This window comes from Python bivittatus, unplaced genomic scaffold (assembly GCF_059951505.1).
Source record: "Python bivittatus isolate LINGU-HERP-01145 unplaced genomic scaffold, Pbiv_v1 ctg000560_np1212, whole genome shotgun sequence".
NCBI lineage: Eukaryota > Metazoa > Chordata > Lepidosauria > Squamata > Pythonidae > Python > Python bivittatus.
The window spans coordinates 1,918,858-1,937,262 of record NW_028277083.1 but is presented as its reverse complement, the minus strand read 5'-3'; the positions used below and the strand labels follow the sequence as shown (position 1 = coordinate 1,937,262).

Genomic DNA, 18,405 nt, shown 5'->3' with positions numbered 1-18,405 from the left:
GGATGGATGGATGGATGGATGGATGGAGGGTGGGTGGGTGGATGGGTGGAAGAAAAGGATACGATGCTTGGGTCCTGCAAAGTGTTCTCATTTGGATGGGTTCTTGGGCCAGCCTGGGATCTGTCAGACACCAATTTGGAATCCTCCACCCTTTGGCATTCAATCAGCTTCAGGTCTTCCTTTCCAACATCAGAACATCCAATATGAGCCAGTGGCAACGGTCCCAAATCCACGTGTTTCCTACTCCTCAGAGCTGACTGAAGAGAGCGAAGAACACTGAGCACACGTTAAAACAGTGGCAGGGTGGATTGGGACCTTCAGTCGTGCCCCTCCCTTCTTAAACAAGGTTCCTGAGAAGCTGAGTTCTTGCCCCCAGTTCCTATCCCATAGGCAGCAGCCTGAAGGGCAGAAAGGCAAATCCCCCACAGGCTTCAATCACAAAGAGAACATTGACTAATTGCCCTTTAATAGGACTGAACAAGGCAGGCTTCTCTCCCCCCGCTTCTGTGCACCAGGAGGCACGCATGAGAGCACACCAAAAAGAATCGGATGTTTTCAATGGGATTCAAAATGTTCTCTGCATGGCTCTGTATGACTCCTCGCTTCCTCCCGGCATGCACATTTCTCTGCACTCTGTGGGCTCCATGTTCAAGGTCTCTCTGCACCAATTAAAGCCAATGCCACAAGCCAGGGATGGCATGGTAGCGCCCATCTCACGTCCCTCCTTGAATCAGGACAAGAGCCCACGGGCCTGACTTGCCACCAGTGGGGTTCAGAAGGACCAAACTCCTTAGGTTCTCAGATTCGGGAACTCCTCTTCAGGTCAAGGTCGACCGATATTCTGCCCTGTCCTTTCAAAAGACAGTGTCGTAATCTGTGAGCTGAAAAGGGCAAAAACTGCGGGGGGGGGGGGGGCACAGAGAAAGGTAGATCAGGCACCCCTCCAAATTCAGCCCAAATGCTTGGCGAGGCGGTCTTGACATGGAAACTGTACCCTGTAAATCTGGATCCTGCTGCCCTCTGAAGCTCCTCATGGACTGACGCTTGGCGTGCCCGCCACCCCTATAAAGAAGACACCCTGCCTTGTTTCTCTTAACGTCATAATGAAAGGGATTATTGTGAAAGAGAACATGAGTTCTGCTTAAAGCCACTTCTGCTCTTGAACACGCGAGCTTCAAAAATCCTCTTGTTCTCCTAAGTATAGCTTGCTCCCACTCTATGATCAGGATGAGAGAGAGAGAGAGAGAAAGATCATCCTGTTCTCCTCTTCATATGCCACGTCTCATTCATCCTGTGCTTTTTTTGGTTAATCAAGTAACACACGCCAATCCCCAGCGTCGTCCTTGCTTCCAATTTCACCACATAATATCTTTGGTTACGTCCTGTCCAGCATCGTTATCTCCGTTCCCTAAGGAGGCTTCCGCTTTCCATACCATGGGGCATCGCTTAATGCAATTCACCCGCTTTTCTGGCACCGCAGACGCCAAGAAAGAAAAAGAGTTCAGGACCCCCCTCCATCTCCAGCTGGGTTTCCAAGGAACACTGCCCCACCCTGAAAGAAATGGGTGCTTAAAGGAAAATGCCAGCTAATGCCCAGTCTACCATTTCACCTTGGGAAATGGACTTTTGTCCTCTTCCAGGGTACCATGGAGTATGGTCAAGATTGCCAAGTTGGCATCCGCGATGCAGTTGAAGCTCTGGGTATTTTTTATGGGTGTCAGACCTAAAAAACAGACAGAGCTTCAGTTGGATCAGGACTTTTTCAATCTTGCAGACATTCCTATCCCCTTCAGTGTCTAGTTCAGTGTTTCTCAAACTTGGCAATGTTAATTCCCCATGGCTGGCTGGGGAATTCTGGGAGTGGAAGTCCACTTGTCTTAACATTGCCAAGTCTGAAAAACACTGGTCTAGTTGGTTCCAGAGTCAAACTACCAAACTACAAACCATTCCTAGAGCCCTAGCAGATGGATCTTGACCATTCCAATGGCCTTAGGTAGCCACCAGCCACCCATTTAGATGTGAGGTGCACAATTTAAGAGCAGAGGCCTGCAAGGGCCCCCCAAAAGGAAGGCATCAGGTAGGAGGTGGGACCTCCAGGCGCCTTAAAAAGTTGCTACCCCGTTGTTACTTTTCATAAGGGGGAACTTATTAAAGACGTGCCTGGAGGGTAATTGCATGACCTGTGTTTAATGTTAATGACTTGCATGCAAAGGAAATTAAATCTAATGGGGGCTTTGACCACCCACTGATTTTAGCAAGCAGGGCAAAAGGAGCACACCTCGGCTTTCGGTGCCCGCGGTTGAATGCAAAACTCTGCAGGGTGGCAGGGTCAGGTTACGCGATTGATCTTCACACAACCCTTCCCTGCCAAGAAATGTAACTCCTCTCGTCTCACCAGCAGTCGCAGGGTGGGAATGTTGCCCGTTGTGTAGAGCAAAGAGAAAGGGAGCCGGGCGCAGGACGAGTGTGGCCAGTCCCCAAATGTCTTTGTTTCACACAGTCCAGTTTCCTGTTTGCATCATTGTATTAAGCTCCCAACAGCCCTTCAGGCTGGTTTAGCTCCTATCCTACTGCCTTTTTTTTTTTAATACCCAGCAAAACGAGTTTTATCATCACGGGATATGAATATAATTAGGAATTCCAGCTTCTCAGAGCCCGTCTTGAAGCCGGTGGACTTCTTCCAGGCTTTTTAGGTCCCGCGGCGGTTGCTACCTGCTCTCTTCTGAGCTTCGGGTTTCCAATGGGACTCCCCTCCTCCCCCATCCCCCCCACCCGGTTTTAGGATCCGGCTTTGATCTCACGCCCTTGGATTTCATTGGCTTTGCTTTCGGCTGTTTGCTCGATAACAAAGTGTTCTCACCCCCTAAGAACAATTTGTTACAGGGCGACTAATAAATTGGACGCTAAAACACACACACACACCTCCTCCTAGGTCTGTTGTCATGCCACCTTCTCCAGATGCATTTGCTCCTGGCAAGGAGGAAAGGTTGCAGAGCCGTAGAGGAACAGGGGTCTCTGTTTCTGGGCTTCGAAAACAGGCGAGGAAGGACGTCATCTCAACTCCGAAGGCCTGAGAGATTGACCTGATGTACTGCGATCTCTCCCATCCACATTCCTCGCCCTGGGAGACTCAGGGGAGGAGAGGACGGATAAAAACACCAACTTTCTCTAGAATGGCCCTTGGGGCTGATTCATCTCCCAGAGCTTGTATAAAGGGACATTGGTCTCCAATTTTTCCTTCCTACACAGAGAGACAAGGAGCAGGATGATGATTTAAGATCTGGGGAAACGGTCAGTTCACGCCAAGCCTCGAGAGGGTTCTCCTGTTCAGGTTGGGTTATAAGATCCAAAAGCCGGGAGCGAGTGAAGCTTTGAGGCCCCGGAGGTCCGGGAGAGGGGACGCAAAATGGGTGAGGGTCAGACAGACAGATGAGGAGGAATCATCACTTGCCCTCTGAATTTGGGGAGGCTGTTGCAAAAGGCCTGAGCCTGTTTTGAAGAAGAAGGCTGCAAAACGTTTCAAGGTCAAAAGGTCCCATTCTGACCACAGGATGAGCCATCCCAATGTCGCTGGCCCTGATGTGAGCTTGAAACAAGGATATTCTGCCTCCCTTTCACAGTTTAAGGTCACGAGGGGCTGTTTCAGGGACAACACCTGGCTGACCTCAGAGTTTTGCACACTCAAAGTTAGGTCCTTCACTCCCATTCTCACGCCTCCGGTCTCAAAATGCAAGACAGGGGCTGAACTCAGTGGTGTTGCCAGGGGCTACCAAAAATGGTTCAACGAGTTATACCGAGTCCTGGAACTGCAGGAGATAGTTGATAATGGCCAGATGGATATTAGAAAGCCTCAGTCGGTCCACCCCATCCTGGCTGCAAAATCAGGTTGATCATGAGAAGGGGATCCAAAAAACTCTAACTTCCTGCTGCCGCCTGGTTGTCATTTGGAGTTTTGCAAATGCAGCATGTTAGGACAAGAAGGAAGATAGACAGTTAAGTATCTTTGCTGAGTTTATCTCCCTAACTATGGGTTCCCAGCAAAAGAGGCGCTTCTTCAACCCAAAAGACTATTCGCATTTCAAGCTTACGTATCTTGCATTAGTCGAGCTGTCTCTGTGTTCCCTACCACACTGGATGATTGTGAAGATAAAGTGGGAAATGGGAGAAAAGCAATATATATCCTCCTTTGATGTTGCAATAAAAATAGAGCCAGCGATAGAGATAGGGCACAGCTGTCCACCCTGGTCCCATTCTGCACCTCTTAGGAGAAGTATTTAATCTTGTTGTTTATGCAAATATGAAAAAAGGAGAGGAAATAAGAAAGTAAAGGCCAGCCCCATCTGAGAACCAGAAACTGAATGAGTCGGCTGCCGTTGTGAGATTATCCCATCAGTAATGTTGCTCCTGCTTGCAGGTGGAAGAAATGAAAAGAATCTGTGGGAGGAAGCTTTTAATGAAAGGTACGGGAGTCCTGAACAGTCTCAGCGATACTTTGAGAGGTTAAACTGGGCCAGTGGTTTCTGAAAACTATTCAAAATGCTGTTTTTGATCTTTATATTGAGTACTTGAGTACCTTCAGGACTGTCCAGATAGATCTTACCTATCCACCCTGTGCAACTCAGGTAGAAATGTTTAAGGCTCCTCCCCACATGAGATCTTCCCCACATGAGACACTTGTTTTTCATCAAGGACATCCAACCTATGGAACAGCCTCCCATGAGAAATCCAGAGGGCTCAATCACTACTTGCCTTTGAAACAGTCATAAAAACAAAGCTGTTCAGAAGGGCATTGATCCAAGACACCTACTATTTTCCTTATCGACCCTTATGGTTTGGTTTGACGGTTTTAGACATGATTATTTTTGCATTATTTCTACATTTCTGTTCGTTCATTGACTGGGCATCACCGTGGGCACCATAATCAACTTAATAAAATCAATCTATCAATGAGCCCATTTGGAAACAGGTGGCATGTTTAAAAAGTATGTAAGTCAACACAAGATCAGAACTGTATTTCAAGTGCATCTGCGGGAAGTCTCCACGTGTCCGATCTGCCGAAAGGACAACTCAGAAAGCGCTGATTTTTTTCTGGTTTCTGCCTTAAACAGAGATAAAGAAACAACCCTGCAGAGCCAACAGCGAGGTCAGAGGAGGAGAGAGGCGGAAGACTTCCAGATAATGTTCCTACTAATGCTGATGGTTTTTAGTTTGGACTTGGAGAATCCTTCCGGGAAAAGACTCTGTGCTTCAAAGGAAGGACCCTTTTTTTTTTCTCTTCGTAAGAAATGCCACCTTGGGTCACCCAGGAGCCACTGACCCTCAAATAGAAACTTTAGCACTTCTACCAGCTAATTCTGAGTGAGCTGGGGGCTCTTTACCCAGAAGGAGCCATAAGACGCCAGCCATGCCTAATTTAGCCAAGTGCAGAGCAGCATAATTTCTCAGCTTTGCTCTGAGCTCTGTCCCTCCTTAAGAGGCTCTGTTAGACCAGCACAACATTCTCCCGCAGGGAGGTCAATTTTGGTGGGTGGAAGAGCAGAGACACTAACTTTTCTGAACGTATTGCTTTCTCTGGACGCATGCCTGCAGACTTCAGGGCAATCCACAATGTAAAGAGTGCAAGGCACAGGTTTTAGCCCTTTCCCCAAAAGATAAAGCAACAATATTCTTGAGGTCTAAGTGGAGAAAAACAGTCTCACTTGGAGCCTGAAAACCAATAATGGGGCAGGCCAAGCAGGATCCTTTGGAGAATGCCTGAGTTAAAACATCCTTTGGTCTCTTCTACATGAATCTCTCTATCAGTAGCGACCATTTACATAGGAAGAATGAATTCTCAAGCCCAGTGTTTTTCAAACTTGGCCACTTTAAGACGTGTGGACTTCAACTCCCAGAATTCCCCAGCCAGCATGGGAAGTTGAAGTCCACACGTCTTAAAGTGGCCAAGTTTGAAAAACACTGCTCTAGCCTGTGCTGTTCCACAGCTCCAATGAGACAAGAGGTGTGAGGAGTGATGTCCAGACAATGGAGATTTTTCCCTCTGTAATCCTCCTACATCATTGCTGTTCCCCCCCTCCCCTGAAAATCCATTTGGGCAAAATCTCCTCTGAGCTGACTTCAACGCAGGGGGGTCCGCAAGGGTGCCACACACATAAACAATCAAGCAGAGCTTCGACGGCACCATTGGGGTGGCCATCTTGACTTTTTTGGCCACCCCTGCAAATGCCCATGCTTCAATGCAGTGATGGCACAGAGGTCTCCCGACTGTTTTCTTGGCAACCGTGTGAAAATAGCTGGCTGTCGCCAGCTTCCAAGCTGGTCGTTTCAGCTTCCCAATCTCGCCTCCAGCCCTGGGATTTCCCGGTGGGCTTTCAACTCAGGACGAACCAAAACTGATCCTATTTACCTTTTAAGCTCAGATCCCGGTGGCCCGTTCCTGCCACCAGCTGAATCGCAAATCCATGAAAGAGAGGGAAATGGAATGAAATGCATTGCCTTTAATCACCAGGAGGTCCCTGCGAGGTTTTGTCCACTACGTCTTTTCAGAGGCAAAGGGTGTTCCATGCCCCACCGCACCCCACCCCACTCCAAGATATAGGGGAGCTATTTTTTATTTTCCTCCTTGTCAGGTTTTCTGAGCAAGAAGAATAAAAGCAGAATTAATGGGAAAACAAGCCCACAGAATTAATGGGAAAACAACATCTGGAAAATGCATTCAGTGGATAAAGCAGACGGATTGGAGAAGGCAAAGCTATTTATCGGTGCCTTCCCTAAATCAAGGATCGTGGGACTCTGGGGTCAACATCTACAGATTTCTGAAGAACATCCCTGCTCAGAGCAAGCCGAAAAATCATTTTGCGGCCATGAGTCTCTGGGCAGAGGTGTTTGATGATCATCAGGGAACATCAGGTGGTCATGCTGACCTCAGAATTCAACCTGGGATTTAGCATTAAGACAAACCAAGAGGGTTAGCTCTGTTCCCCATGGTCAATGAGCCATCTTCTCTGAGGTTAAAGAGAACATCTGAAGGGGCTGAGATCCAGGGAATGGGTGCTTGGAGAGCAAAGGCTGTTCCAAGAAGATGTTGCTCAAAGGTGGGCAGTCAGCCTGGAGGGCTTTCTTGCCATCTAAGCATGGTTTCAAAACATGTTTTCTCCATTAGCAGGTAATGATTAATTGCCTTTGGAAAAAGAACACTGCTGTGGGGCATCATGCTGCCTTTTTTTTTTAAATAGCTCATCCGTAGTTGCACTCTGAATCCAGAAAATTGGCTTTCTCCATGCCTTTTAAAAACCTTCTAAAAATATCTGTTCGGGTGGTCCATCTTGACAATAGCTAGGTCGACACATCACACTACGTCGTCACTGGCTTAACTGTGATTTGTTGATTAAGCCACAACTGGAGGCAGCGTGTTAGTTCTTAGTGGCACGGAAAACAGAGAAGGGGAAAATGAACCGTGTTTAATGAGTGGTGCCACTGAATCCATCCTGCTTGAACAACACGCAGCCTACACATTTTGCACTTAGCTTTGCACGTATCCAGGCTAGCAACCCGCTCCTTTCAAAAAAGGAAAATATTTGAAAATTGGGATTTTTAGAGAGCTTTGCGCTTTTCCAACAGGGAAGTGACTCCTGGCACAACTACAGATCCTTGTGGTTAAGAGAAGCACACATGTCAATTGCAGGGCAGTGAAGAAGCGTTGCTAGGAACCGAACGAAAAAGCAGAAGGAATCAAAACACAACAGCATTTTCCCAGGCTGACGGATGAAAGCGAGGAGAAGGGCAATTAAACCGCTACATTAACTTATTTCTGAAGAAGCAGCGTTTGAAAAGATTTGGGAATCCAGGCAATTGGTCAAGTTCACTGGAATGGAAAGGCCGCACGTTTTGCAAGCTAAAGGCATGATTGATCATGTAAAGGACGTTTATGTGAAAATCTAGCGCTGTAAGGTTCAGAGCTTTGGAGGCTGGATCTGCTCCGCCGTTCTGCGTTGCAACACATGGTTGTGTAGTCGTCAGCGCTATTGACCCAGCACGGCTGGCCTCCCCGGGGTTTGTTGAGGTTTTTTTCCAAAATGGCTGCCAATTTGCTGCCAGCCAAATGATCACAAAGCAGCTTTGCAGAGGAGAAGATACTTCCTCGAGCAAGGGGCTGGTTTTTAAGCCCGACGCATCTCAGCAGGAGAAAACGCCAGCCGTGGACCCCATTCAGCAGCAGTGGGGGGAGCCAGAGCCCGCCACGCCGTGGTATTAGCGAGGAGGTAGGGAACTGGTCCTAAGTGCCAAGAAAGGTCCTTGGTAAAAGAAAGAAACAAAACCCAGCTCCTTTGGGCTTTGCAAAAGGCTCCTCATTTGCTCCCTTATTTATTGCCTTCCCCAATTCCTCTTCACTGCCTGTGAGATGTTCTACCAAGCATTGATGCTGATGCAGACAAAACCGCCCCAGGGAAACATGTGCTTAGTTGACTGTGGCGTTTACTCCAATTTCCTCGAGTCTTAGAAATGCTCCGTTTGGAGGCGGAGGGGTGGGGGGCTTTCCTCCTGGCAAACGGCCGTTCCAATTTGCTGTTTTCAGCAGCGGGGACAAATGCCTCGTTAAAACATTGTTGAATGTTTTCAGCAAGGCACACGCCCTTTAGGTCCTTAAATACAACTTGGTTGCTTGCATTTAAAGCTGGCGCGCCACACGGCGTGCTCTCTTTCAGCAAAGCGCAAAAGGCCCCAACTTCACGCACCACGGCTGCCGAGGTCCATGCCAAGCAATAGATTGCAGATTTCGTTATGTTCCGATCGCCCTGTCGATGGAAAGGAAATCAACGCCTGGCAGGCTCAGCCAGTGCATTGGAACGAAATATCATTGGGTACCTATCAACGCATGGGGCACACATTGGTCTTTATGGGCGAACGACATTTTCCTTTATTATTTCTTACGCCATTTAGTTTTAGTTTTTATAGGTTATGGTTTTATGGTTTGTAGTTTTACTGTGGCTATGAGCCACCCAGAGTTGTGTTTTAAGATGGGGGCGGGGGGCATACAAATCTTCTAAAAGAAAAAATACTTTTAGATCCTGCCTGCCAAAAACATGTTTCCAAGCAATTTTCAACGAAGTTTACAAACAGCAACAAAAGAACCATGTTTATGCTATGAATGTGAGACATATGCATTATAATGGATGGGAAAGGAAAAATAAAAGTTAAGAAATGAAACCAAATAAAAATCTCTTCTCTTGTTTACGCAAGGAAGGTGAAAAGATCACCCTTTAGTAAGTGCCTAAACTACATAGTAGTAGATGTTCTTCGAATGGCAGGGGGAGTACTGTGAAATTGGTTTGTTTGATTCATTACTAGCTGATATACCATTGTTGTTACTTTTTTATTTTAACTTGGTGAAACCTGCCAGATTTGGGTAGGTCATAAAAAACATCAGACAGACATGGAACATGAAAACTGGATAGAAGCTGTTATCATATTACTACAAAGATCCAGCATAATCTCTCTCCAGCTGCAAGGAAGGTGGCTGTATTCTCATTTTAATCGAGGGTTAACTGAACCACGATTTACTAAAATGACCCAGTTGCCTGGGTTCACACACTGGACCATTCCCAAACCTGAGTTCACAGAATCCCCTTTGTCATAAGCTATTCAACCACATTTAAGAAAAGCGTGCTGCGCCAACTCACCCAGGGTGACTTTGAGCAGAAAACAACATGCTGAAAAAGGATTATATGTCACTTTACGGGCCCATAGACCCACCCTTTTTTCCAAAATGTTAACCATGTGAATTATTTTAGGCAAGCCGCTACCTCGGTTTCCACATAATGCTTGCTTCCAGGTCACCATTTGTAATTTTTGCCAATGTAAATGCTTCTCAGAAATCTAGAAGCAGGATGTCACGGCAGCATCCATTTCTGAATGTTGGGCCATAACCCTGGCATTCAGTGGTAGACTGCCTCTGACTCAGGGGGCTCCATTTAACTATTCTTGTCCCCAAGTTGGACATGTCACACGTAAGCCATAGAAAGGAAAGTTTAGATTCAACCCTACCTGAAACACTCCCCAAGTTTTTCATCCTTTCTTCTAAGACGGTGTTTCTCCAACTTGGCAACTTTAAGACATGTAGACTTCAACTCCCAGAATTCCCCAGCCAGCATGTGGACTTCTGGGAGTTGAAGTCCACATGTCTTAAAGTTGCCAAGTTGGAGAAACACTGCCCTAAGTTATCTAGCCATTTGGCAAACTGGCAATAGATGCTGAGAATTGCCAGTAATTGGGTTAATCGGTGATGCACAATTGGTGAATGCACAAGAATTCAGGGAAGAGAGAAAAAACAGAGCATTTGGTTCTTATTTTACTGCAGTTGGCAAATATAATTAATTAAAGGATAGATTCTGGTTTTCTTTTTCTATGGTCTGAACCTCAAGGCTTCCCAGCAAAATAATGCATTAGATCAGGGTTCCTCAACCTTGGCAACTTTAAGACGGGTGGACTTCAACTCCCAGAATTCCCTTGCTGGCTGGGGAATTCTGGGAGTTGAAGTCCACCCGTCTTAAAGTTGCCAAGGTTGAGGAACCCTGCATTAGATCACATCTGAAAAGAAAGAAATATGGTATATACGCAGTCACACTTGTTAAAGACAGAACACTGCTCTGGTGCCAAAAACCTTTCTAGGCATGGAAGAGGGTGAAAGGAAAGGTCTCTCCGGGCTGCCTAAGTGTTGCCATTGACAACATCTCTTTATTTCTAGGAGGGTTGAATAAACTTTTATTGGGTCAAGCTCTTCCTCCCACGTCCACTTCCAACTCAAAACCTGTTGTGGCCTAAACACCCCAGCACAAAAGAAGTCCAGCCTCAGGCAGAACAAGGCTAAATTATTGCTAGGCTAGTTGAACACCTCTCAACAATCCATCCTGATGTGGGTTTGGCCTTGGCCTAGGGCAATGGGCACGCCCAGCTGAGTTGGGTTTTTCCAGGCAGCTTAATCCAGCGGCTGCCTGTCTAAAACGTCGCTTGCCCATGGCTCAGTTGTGCAAACTCAGCCAGAGCATCCAACTTCAGCAGGTTGCGTGAGCAAAGGAAACTGGGTTCATTCAGTAAACTGTGTTTGAAATGGTTGGGAATATTGGTATGTCTCCAAGGGAGCCATCAGGAAAAAATGGGGGGCAAAAGGATGGCCAGGACTGAACACCGTTTTCAGGAGGAGGCTCTCCCAGATGCAGCCAGTCTGAATTAGCAGATTCTGAAGTAGCAGAAAGAAGACCGTGAAAGCAGGGTGCTCATTCAGCTCTAAGACCAAGAGGTCCATTGTCTGGAGAAGCTGGTTTCTTCTGCTCTGCCCCAACCACTCTCTGGCCTTGTTAACCTTTGGAGGTGCGGGGTCTCTCCATCTCTCCCCCCTCCCCATGTCTTCAGTCTCTCCTTCCTCTAAAAGCCATGCAAATTTGCAGAGGGATCCCAAGGCCGTCTGGAGGCCTTATCTCAAGGTGATTGGGTGGCAGGGCCAGGCAAGCCAAAGTTTAACTGGAGTCAAGGCTGCGTCTCCTGCTTCTGGGGTTGGGAAATCAGCCTTGGGAATCTAACATCAGCCTCAGTTCTGCTTCCGTGAAACTCCGGGCGGCAGCGGTGGTGGTGGGGCAAAGGTGGAGGACGTTCCTTCCGGCCACCCCACAGCTGGGTTTGCATGTCCCACTCCACTGGAGTATCAGATTCTGGCCAAACAAGACTTGCTTGGTTGGGGGTTTTGTTGTTGTTGTTGTTCTAAAGTCCCCCTCTGCCCCTCCAATTTCCTTCCCCTGCTTTCCCAGAATCTCCATTCATCTTTTTAGGTAGCAAAGGAAGGTAACCTTGGAAGCTTCCTGCCGAGGAGTTGATCCTGCAACCGCCTGATGCGGCTAGGCAAGCCCCCCACCCCCGATCTCTTATCCTAAGACCTGGGTTTCCCGTTGCTACTCCTCCAGCTGCTAAGGCTGTGCGATGCCTTTGGATTGGGGAGGATGGGCCTCTTCCATCCCAAAATATTCTTTCTCTCTTAAAGTGCCACAGTATCCAGAGCTCTTTGTTAATACAGGCAGTCCTCATTTAATGACCACTCGTTGCAAGTTATAATGGTGCTGAACGAGGGGGACTTACGACCGGTCCTCATTGTTGCGGCCATCGCAGCGTCCCCGCAGTCACGTGATCACCATTGTGACCTTCCCTGCCGGCGACCCACAAGCAAAGTCAACGGGGGAGCCAACAGGAAGCCTTCTCTCCCACTCCCTCTTTCCCTGGAAATCAGCTGTTGATTATATTAGTTATTTTTAGTCTTCAGCTGGCCAATCCACCCAACTCAGACACATCTCAGAGCTTCAGTTTAGATATAAATAGCACCTGTTTGTTAATATTTATTTAAACAAATTCCCTAGTTCTTTCCTAGTTGGGTTAGTCATTTTCTATGAACTGATGATTGCAATATGCAATATGCAATATGAGAAGTGGGACGTGATTCTTTTTGTGGAGGAAGCAATTAGGCTTTTTTGGTAAATGGGCTCCCTACCTCTAAAATACCATTTTTCTGATTAATTAAAAGGACGCAAAGCTGCGGGAATCACACGCCGTGGTTCACGTCAGTCAGCTGTTTTCCCTGGAAGTGAAATCTTCTGCTTAAGGTTAGACTCATAACCTTTCTGCAGATAACTTGTTTATACTGTGCTCAATCCGACCTTCACTAACTGAAGTTTGTTAGGAGTTTCTTTCTCCTGCTTTTGTCCACAACAACCCTGTGAGGGGGGTTGGGCTGGGACAGAACGGCTGGCTCAAAGTCGCCCTGAGAGCTTCTGTGGATCGGGGCCAAGCACTCTCCCTCAGCCCAGCCCCCCTCACAGGGCTGGCTTTTTTAGCAGGCGAGTAGAAAACACAATATAGGCCGCATATAATATAAATCAATGTAAATCAAATATCGTGTCCTAAAGGATCGGAAGAAACATGCGGCCCATCTCTCAGCCACGTCTGTCCGTTTTCATTCTCGGTAAAGTTCCACATGTGCATTTGGGCCCACCTGGATTAACAGTGAAGTCCTCTTTCTCCCTGGGGAGGAGGAGGAGGAGGAGAGTAAAATAATAAAATAGTATATTTTAATATTTAATAAAATAAAATAATAAAACATCACCATCAGTCCATCGCAAAAGGCAGCTTTACTTGGAACAGCTTCCATCCTGCGATGATACCTTGAACACCATCCGACGACCACATCTGCCTCTCTCAGGTCCTTGGGAAGGACTCGATGGGTGGATAAAAATGCCAAATCCTGTCTCAACATCTGGCTGATGGTGCAACTCATCATCATAATAATATGCTGGTTTAGAACCGTGATATAGTTTGAAAGGAGAAGAAGGAAGAAGGGTGGGGGAGGAGGGGGAGGAGGAGGAGGAGGAGGAGGAGGAAGAAGAAGAAGAAATAATAATAATAATAATAATAATAATAATAATAATAATAATAATAATAATAATGGTGGAGTCCTTGGAGCTTGGGGGTTTGCTTGCAGACGTTTTGTTACCCGACTAGGTAGCATCATCAGGGCGAGGGAGGGTGTTTATCTACAGCACCCTGCCCTGCCAATGTGGGTGGGGTGGGGTGGGGTGGGGTGTGGTTTTCTCCTTGGCAGTTCCTCGATTAGGGCCTGGTTTTCTGCTAGACGGTTTGTCTGGTGATAATCCTGGTGTTCCTCTCTGCTTATCTGGGCGACGATTGCTGGCGAGGAGATGTTCTGGCCTCTTGTTTTCCTTTCTATATTATTATTATGATGATGATGCTGGTCCATGAGCATAATATTGTTTGAAAGGAGAAGAAGGAAGAAGATGAAGGAGAAGAAATCATCATCATCATCATCATCATCATCATACGCCGGTCCATGAGCCAGCATCGTTGGAGAGGCTGACGTGCAAAGTGGGCGGGGCGTGGGCGGGGCGTGGCTGTCGCGGCGCGCGTGTCGCGCATTTGCTGCGACCGCCGCGCGCGCGGGGGAGGGGGGGGAGAGAGCAGCCCCGCCGCCGCCGCCGCCGCCGCCGCCGGCCAGCGCAGGGCCAGCGCAGGCCCCGCCGCGCCGAGGGCGCTCGGAGGGCGGCCGGCCGGCCGGGAAGCGCGCATGGCGGCGCCCGGGGCCGCGGCGCCCGGGGTTCCGCGGGAGGAGCCCGGCGCGCCGCCGCCGCCGCCGCCCCCGGCGGCCCGGCGCCCGCGCCCGCCCCGGCCCCGGGCGAGCCGCCGGCGCCCGCGCCCGCGCCGCCGCCCGCCGCGCCGCCCGAGCCCAAGCTCCCGCCGGCCCCGGCGCAGCCCCCGCCGCCGCCCGCCGCCGCCGCCGCCGCGCCGGGCCGGGGCCCGGAGGAGTGCTCGTTCCTGCCGCTGGTGCACGACATCATCAAATGGTAACCGGAGGGGCCGCCCGCCGGGGGGGCGCGGGAGGCCGCCCCGCGCGCCCTGGAGAAAGGCCGGGCCCCGCGACGGGCGCCCCCGGCAAGGGGCCTTTCTTGGCTGGGTTCCTGCCCGGGTCCCTCGGGCGGCGGGCGCAGGCCCGGTTGCGCCTCGCGCGCCTCGGGAGCCTGCCGGGGCACCGCTGGCCAGGGAGGCCCTGGGGGGCTGAGCTCGCCCAACACCCCGCCCCCAGCTCCTCCGCCTGCGGGGATCGGGCCCGCATCCCGCACCGGCGGCGCTTCGTTTCCCAGATTGGGCGCTCCGGGGCGCCAAAGGCCGCGGGGCTCTTCTCCGGGTGGAGGGGCCCGGTCGGGTTCGTTGACGCCCCACCAAGGTTCCAGTCCGGGAACTGCCCTGAATCGGGAATGAGCCGGCGGCGGCTGCAGGGTTCTTTTCACGCTTCCCGTGTCTGTCTGCACCCCAGTCCGGGCTCTTTTAGGAGCGGCGTAACGTCATCCGGCGGTTCTCAAATGTTTTGGCCTCAGGACCCCTTTACGTTCTTAAAAAGGAGGGAGGACCCCCAAGAGCGTCAGTTTATGTGGGTTACATCTATCGATAGGTACCGTATGAGAAATCAAAACGGAGAAATTAAAATATTTCTTTGATCTTGCAAACCCCCTGAAAGGGTCCCAGGGACCCCCAGGGTCCCCAGACTGCACTTTGAGGACCGCTGGCCTAATCAGACAACAGCATCGGGCTTTAAAAAGCTGCAGAGTTAGGAAAGGTTTGGCTTCGGAAAGGAAGCCCGGGGCTCCTGTCCAGAACTATTTGAAAGGTCGTCTCCTTCAGAGGATTTGCTTGCTTTCTTTCCCAGCAGGTGTAGACCATCCCAGTCCGAGCCCACCGATGCAGAATATCTCCATACGGGTAGTCCTCGACTTACGACCATTCATTTAACAACCGTTCAAAGTTATGACAGTGCTGAAAAAAGTGACTTCCGACCAGCCCTCGCACTTGAAACCATTGCAGTGTCCCTGCGGACATGTGATCACAATTCAGGTGCTTGGCAACTGGCATGTATTTACGACGGTTGTAGCATCCCGGGGTCATGTGATCGCCATTTGTGACCTTCCCAGGGGGCTTCCAACAAGCAAAGCCAATGGGGGAAGCCAGATTTTCTTAACAACTGCGTGATTCTCTTAATGACCATGGTGATTTGCTTAATGACCATGGCAAAAAAATCATAAAATCGGGCATGACTCACTTAATGACCTCATTGCTTAGCGACAGAACTTCTGATCCCAATTGTGGTCGTAAGTTAAGGACTACCTGTAATTAAAAACATCCCAAAACAGTAAATCAGAAGATAATAATGAGGCTACAACAAGGCTAAAGTAATAGCAAGATGGATGTGTGCCCTTTAATGCCTCTAGGGCCCAAAGGCCTGCTGAGACAGGATGATTTTGAGGTTCTTCCTAAACGCTGGGTGGGCAGGGGCCAGTTGCCCCTCTGCATGAGGGGGGGCCCATGGAGAAGGCCTGTCTCCTAGTTCAGACCCCCAGCAGTGCCACGCCAAAGGAATCTGGAGCCGGCCCTTCCTCAGGGTTCAGACGGGAGAAGCAGAACAGGTTTTCGCAGGCCTGCTTTGTAAAGTCTATTTAGTCTAGTTTTTGATTGTCAGCCAGCTGCTAATGGAAAGTCCAAAATGTAATGCTTTCTTCCAACTACGTGGGAGTTGCTTCTCAGCGCAGGAACACAGTCCTCTGTTTTCCAGACATGTCCTTTATTTCTGCAATTATCAACTCTTGCTCTCTCTGCATTCATCCCCATTGCGTAGACCTCTTGGGCCATCGACACAGAGGAGAGTTTTGCAGGGGGAGGGAGAGAGGAAGAACGGGCTGCCTGCATTCAGAGAGCTCTATTTTTCAGGGAGGGTTGGGAGCTATATTTCAAATTTATTTATATTCCAAATGTGACACCCCCCATCTCACCACAGAGCAACTCTATTTATAAATACGGCCATGCTGAAAACAAAATTGGGGTTTTTGATTAAAGTCATATCCGAAGTGACTTGCGTGGAATAAAAGGGCAATAAATAAAAGAAAAAGAGCTTTAAAATCCAGGATGCTAAATATTTGATATTTTAAAACATGGGAAAGCTGCAGTGAAGAACTTGCTTTAAAAAAAAAAAATCAGAGTAAGACCTTTTAAAAGTGCATTGAAAACAATCAGAGGACCGCCTCTGAGTGTCCTTGCCCTTCCTTGCTTGTCTATACCATCCCAGCCTCACGATGGGAATTTATTTTTTATTCTCCCCCTCCCCACCTGTCTCTGTGTTTTAGCATGGATAAAGACAGCCAGGATGTCCACCAGCTGCTGAACGAACTGAGGACCAAATTTGTGGAGACGCACAAGATGATCAAAACCATGCAAGGCATCAACCTGAGTCCCGAACAGCAGCAACAGCAGCTTCAGCATCTCCGGGAACAAGTGAAGACCAAGAACAAGCTGTTGCAGAAATATAAAAGCCTCTGTATGTTCGAAATCCCCAAGGAGTAATGGGGTATCCCTCTGCGAACAGGACGGTTCCGCTAAAGCAGTGTTTCTCAGCCTTGGCCACTTTGAGATGGGTGGACTTCCACTCCCAGAATTCCCCAGCCAACCAGGAATTCTGGGAGTGGAAGTCCACCCATCTCAAAGTGGCCAAGCCTGAGAAACACTGCTCTAAAGCAAGTGGCTGGAGAGGGTCGAAACAGAGCATCCTGGGCCTGGTGTGCAGTTAGTCAGCCCAATAGGATGTGGTTGCACACAACTTATTTTCTACTTCACAGGAATGTCTGAGGGTTGGTTTCGGTGGAACCAGGTGGTGAAGCTGGGCCAGGGTGTACCACTTCAGCAGAAGGGGGGTTTCACATCTTCCTATTCCCTGGATGAAAAGTGAATTAAAATTCCACGCACTGCCATGCCTGGAATGAAATTTCAGGCTTGCTTTCTCATTGCTAATAACTTGATTTATTTTGACTTTCTTTCCCTCCCTCCATGGCTGTGCTTTCACCTTTCAACACCCCCCCCCCCCCCCCGGCAGGATGAAGTGGTTTGCTCCAGGTGGAATTGTGCCACCCAGTCTTCATATATCCTTAGGATTTTTAAAGGGGAAGTGGGCTCAGCTGAGATGTAGGGAGGGTCTTTGAAGCCGTTGCTCAGCCCCCAGAAAATAATTTTTCTTGTGCCGTGAAGCAGCAGGAAAGAAAAGGGGAGTATTTAAAATCTTCAAAGAAAGGAGAAAAACTTCACGACTTACCTCTGATTTTTATTAAACACTCACTATGACGTCAATTGTCAGTTTCAGTGGAAGGCGTCAATGCTGATGGAGAAGATCGTTCATGTCTGAATGTGGTTTTGATTATTTTTAGATTGCTTGTTTGGAGTGGATACTCTGGGTTTCCTTAGTGGCTTTGCTGAAATGTTCGCGGAGGGGGGGAATAGAATAATATTCTGGGCTTGCCTGTGTACACCTCCCCAACTGACGTGGTCTGTAACGTATTCCACTCTTGATTTATTTTAGTTACGTAGTTCTTTGTCAGATTTGCCAGCTGCAGCTGTGTAACCTTTTTGCTTCAAAAATAGCCCTGTTTAAACATGCAGTGTCGATGCGTTTTTGTTTTAACAATATTTCTGCATCATCACTGCTTCCCCTCAACTTTGGTGGGCCAGAAATGAAAGGACAGAGATTGGATCTCTTGACCGTTTGCGGCTGATGCGCAATTATTTTCAGCTTTCCTGCTCAGCGTTCCTTCAATCCTGATACTTTTGCATTTTTTGTTGTTTTCATTTTTTAAAATTTATGTTATTTTGGTTTCTTTTCTCTTTTTTTTAATGCATGGTCTGTAAGAACTTTATTTCTCTCCCTCCTGGTGCCGTAGGACAGTTATTACCGATTAAAGCAACCCTGAGTGAATTTGCGGGTGACTTTATTGCTTCTGTAATTAATGTTATTTCTAGTCTAGGAAAGTCAATAATAAAATA

General features: G+C 48.5%; 1 protein-coding gene across 1 annotated transcript; it reads left to right on the top strand.

The window, feature by feature from the left end:
* The first annotated feature begins 14,003 nt into the window (after positions 1-14,003).
* MED9 (mediator complex subunit 9) lies at positions 14,004-18,337 on the top strand. Its single transcript, XM_088147937.1, is given in 3 exon segments — positions 14,004-14,185; positions 14,188-14,393; positions 16,722-18,337. Coding segments are annotated over 3 exon segments (492 nt in total). The 5' UTR covers positions 14,004-14,116; the 3' UTR covers positions 16,939-18,337.
* Positions 18,338-18,405: the final 68 nt, after the last annotated feature.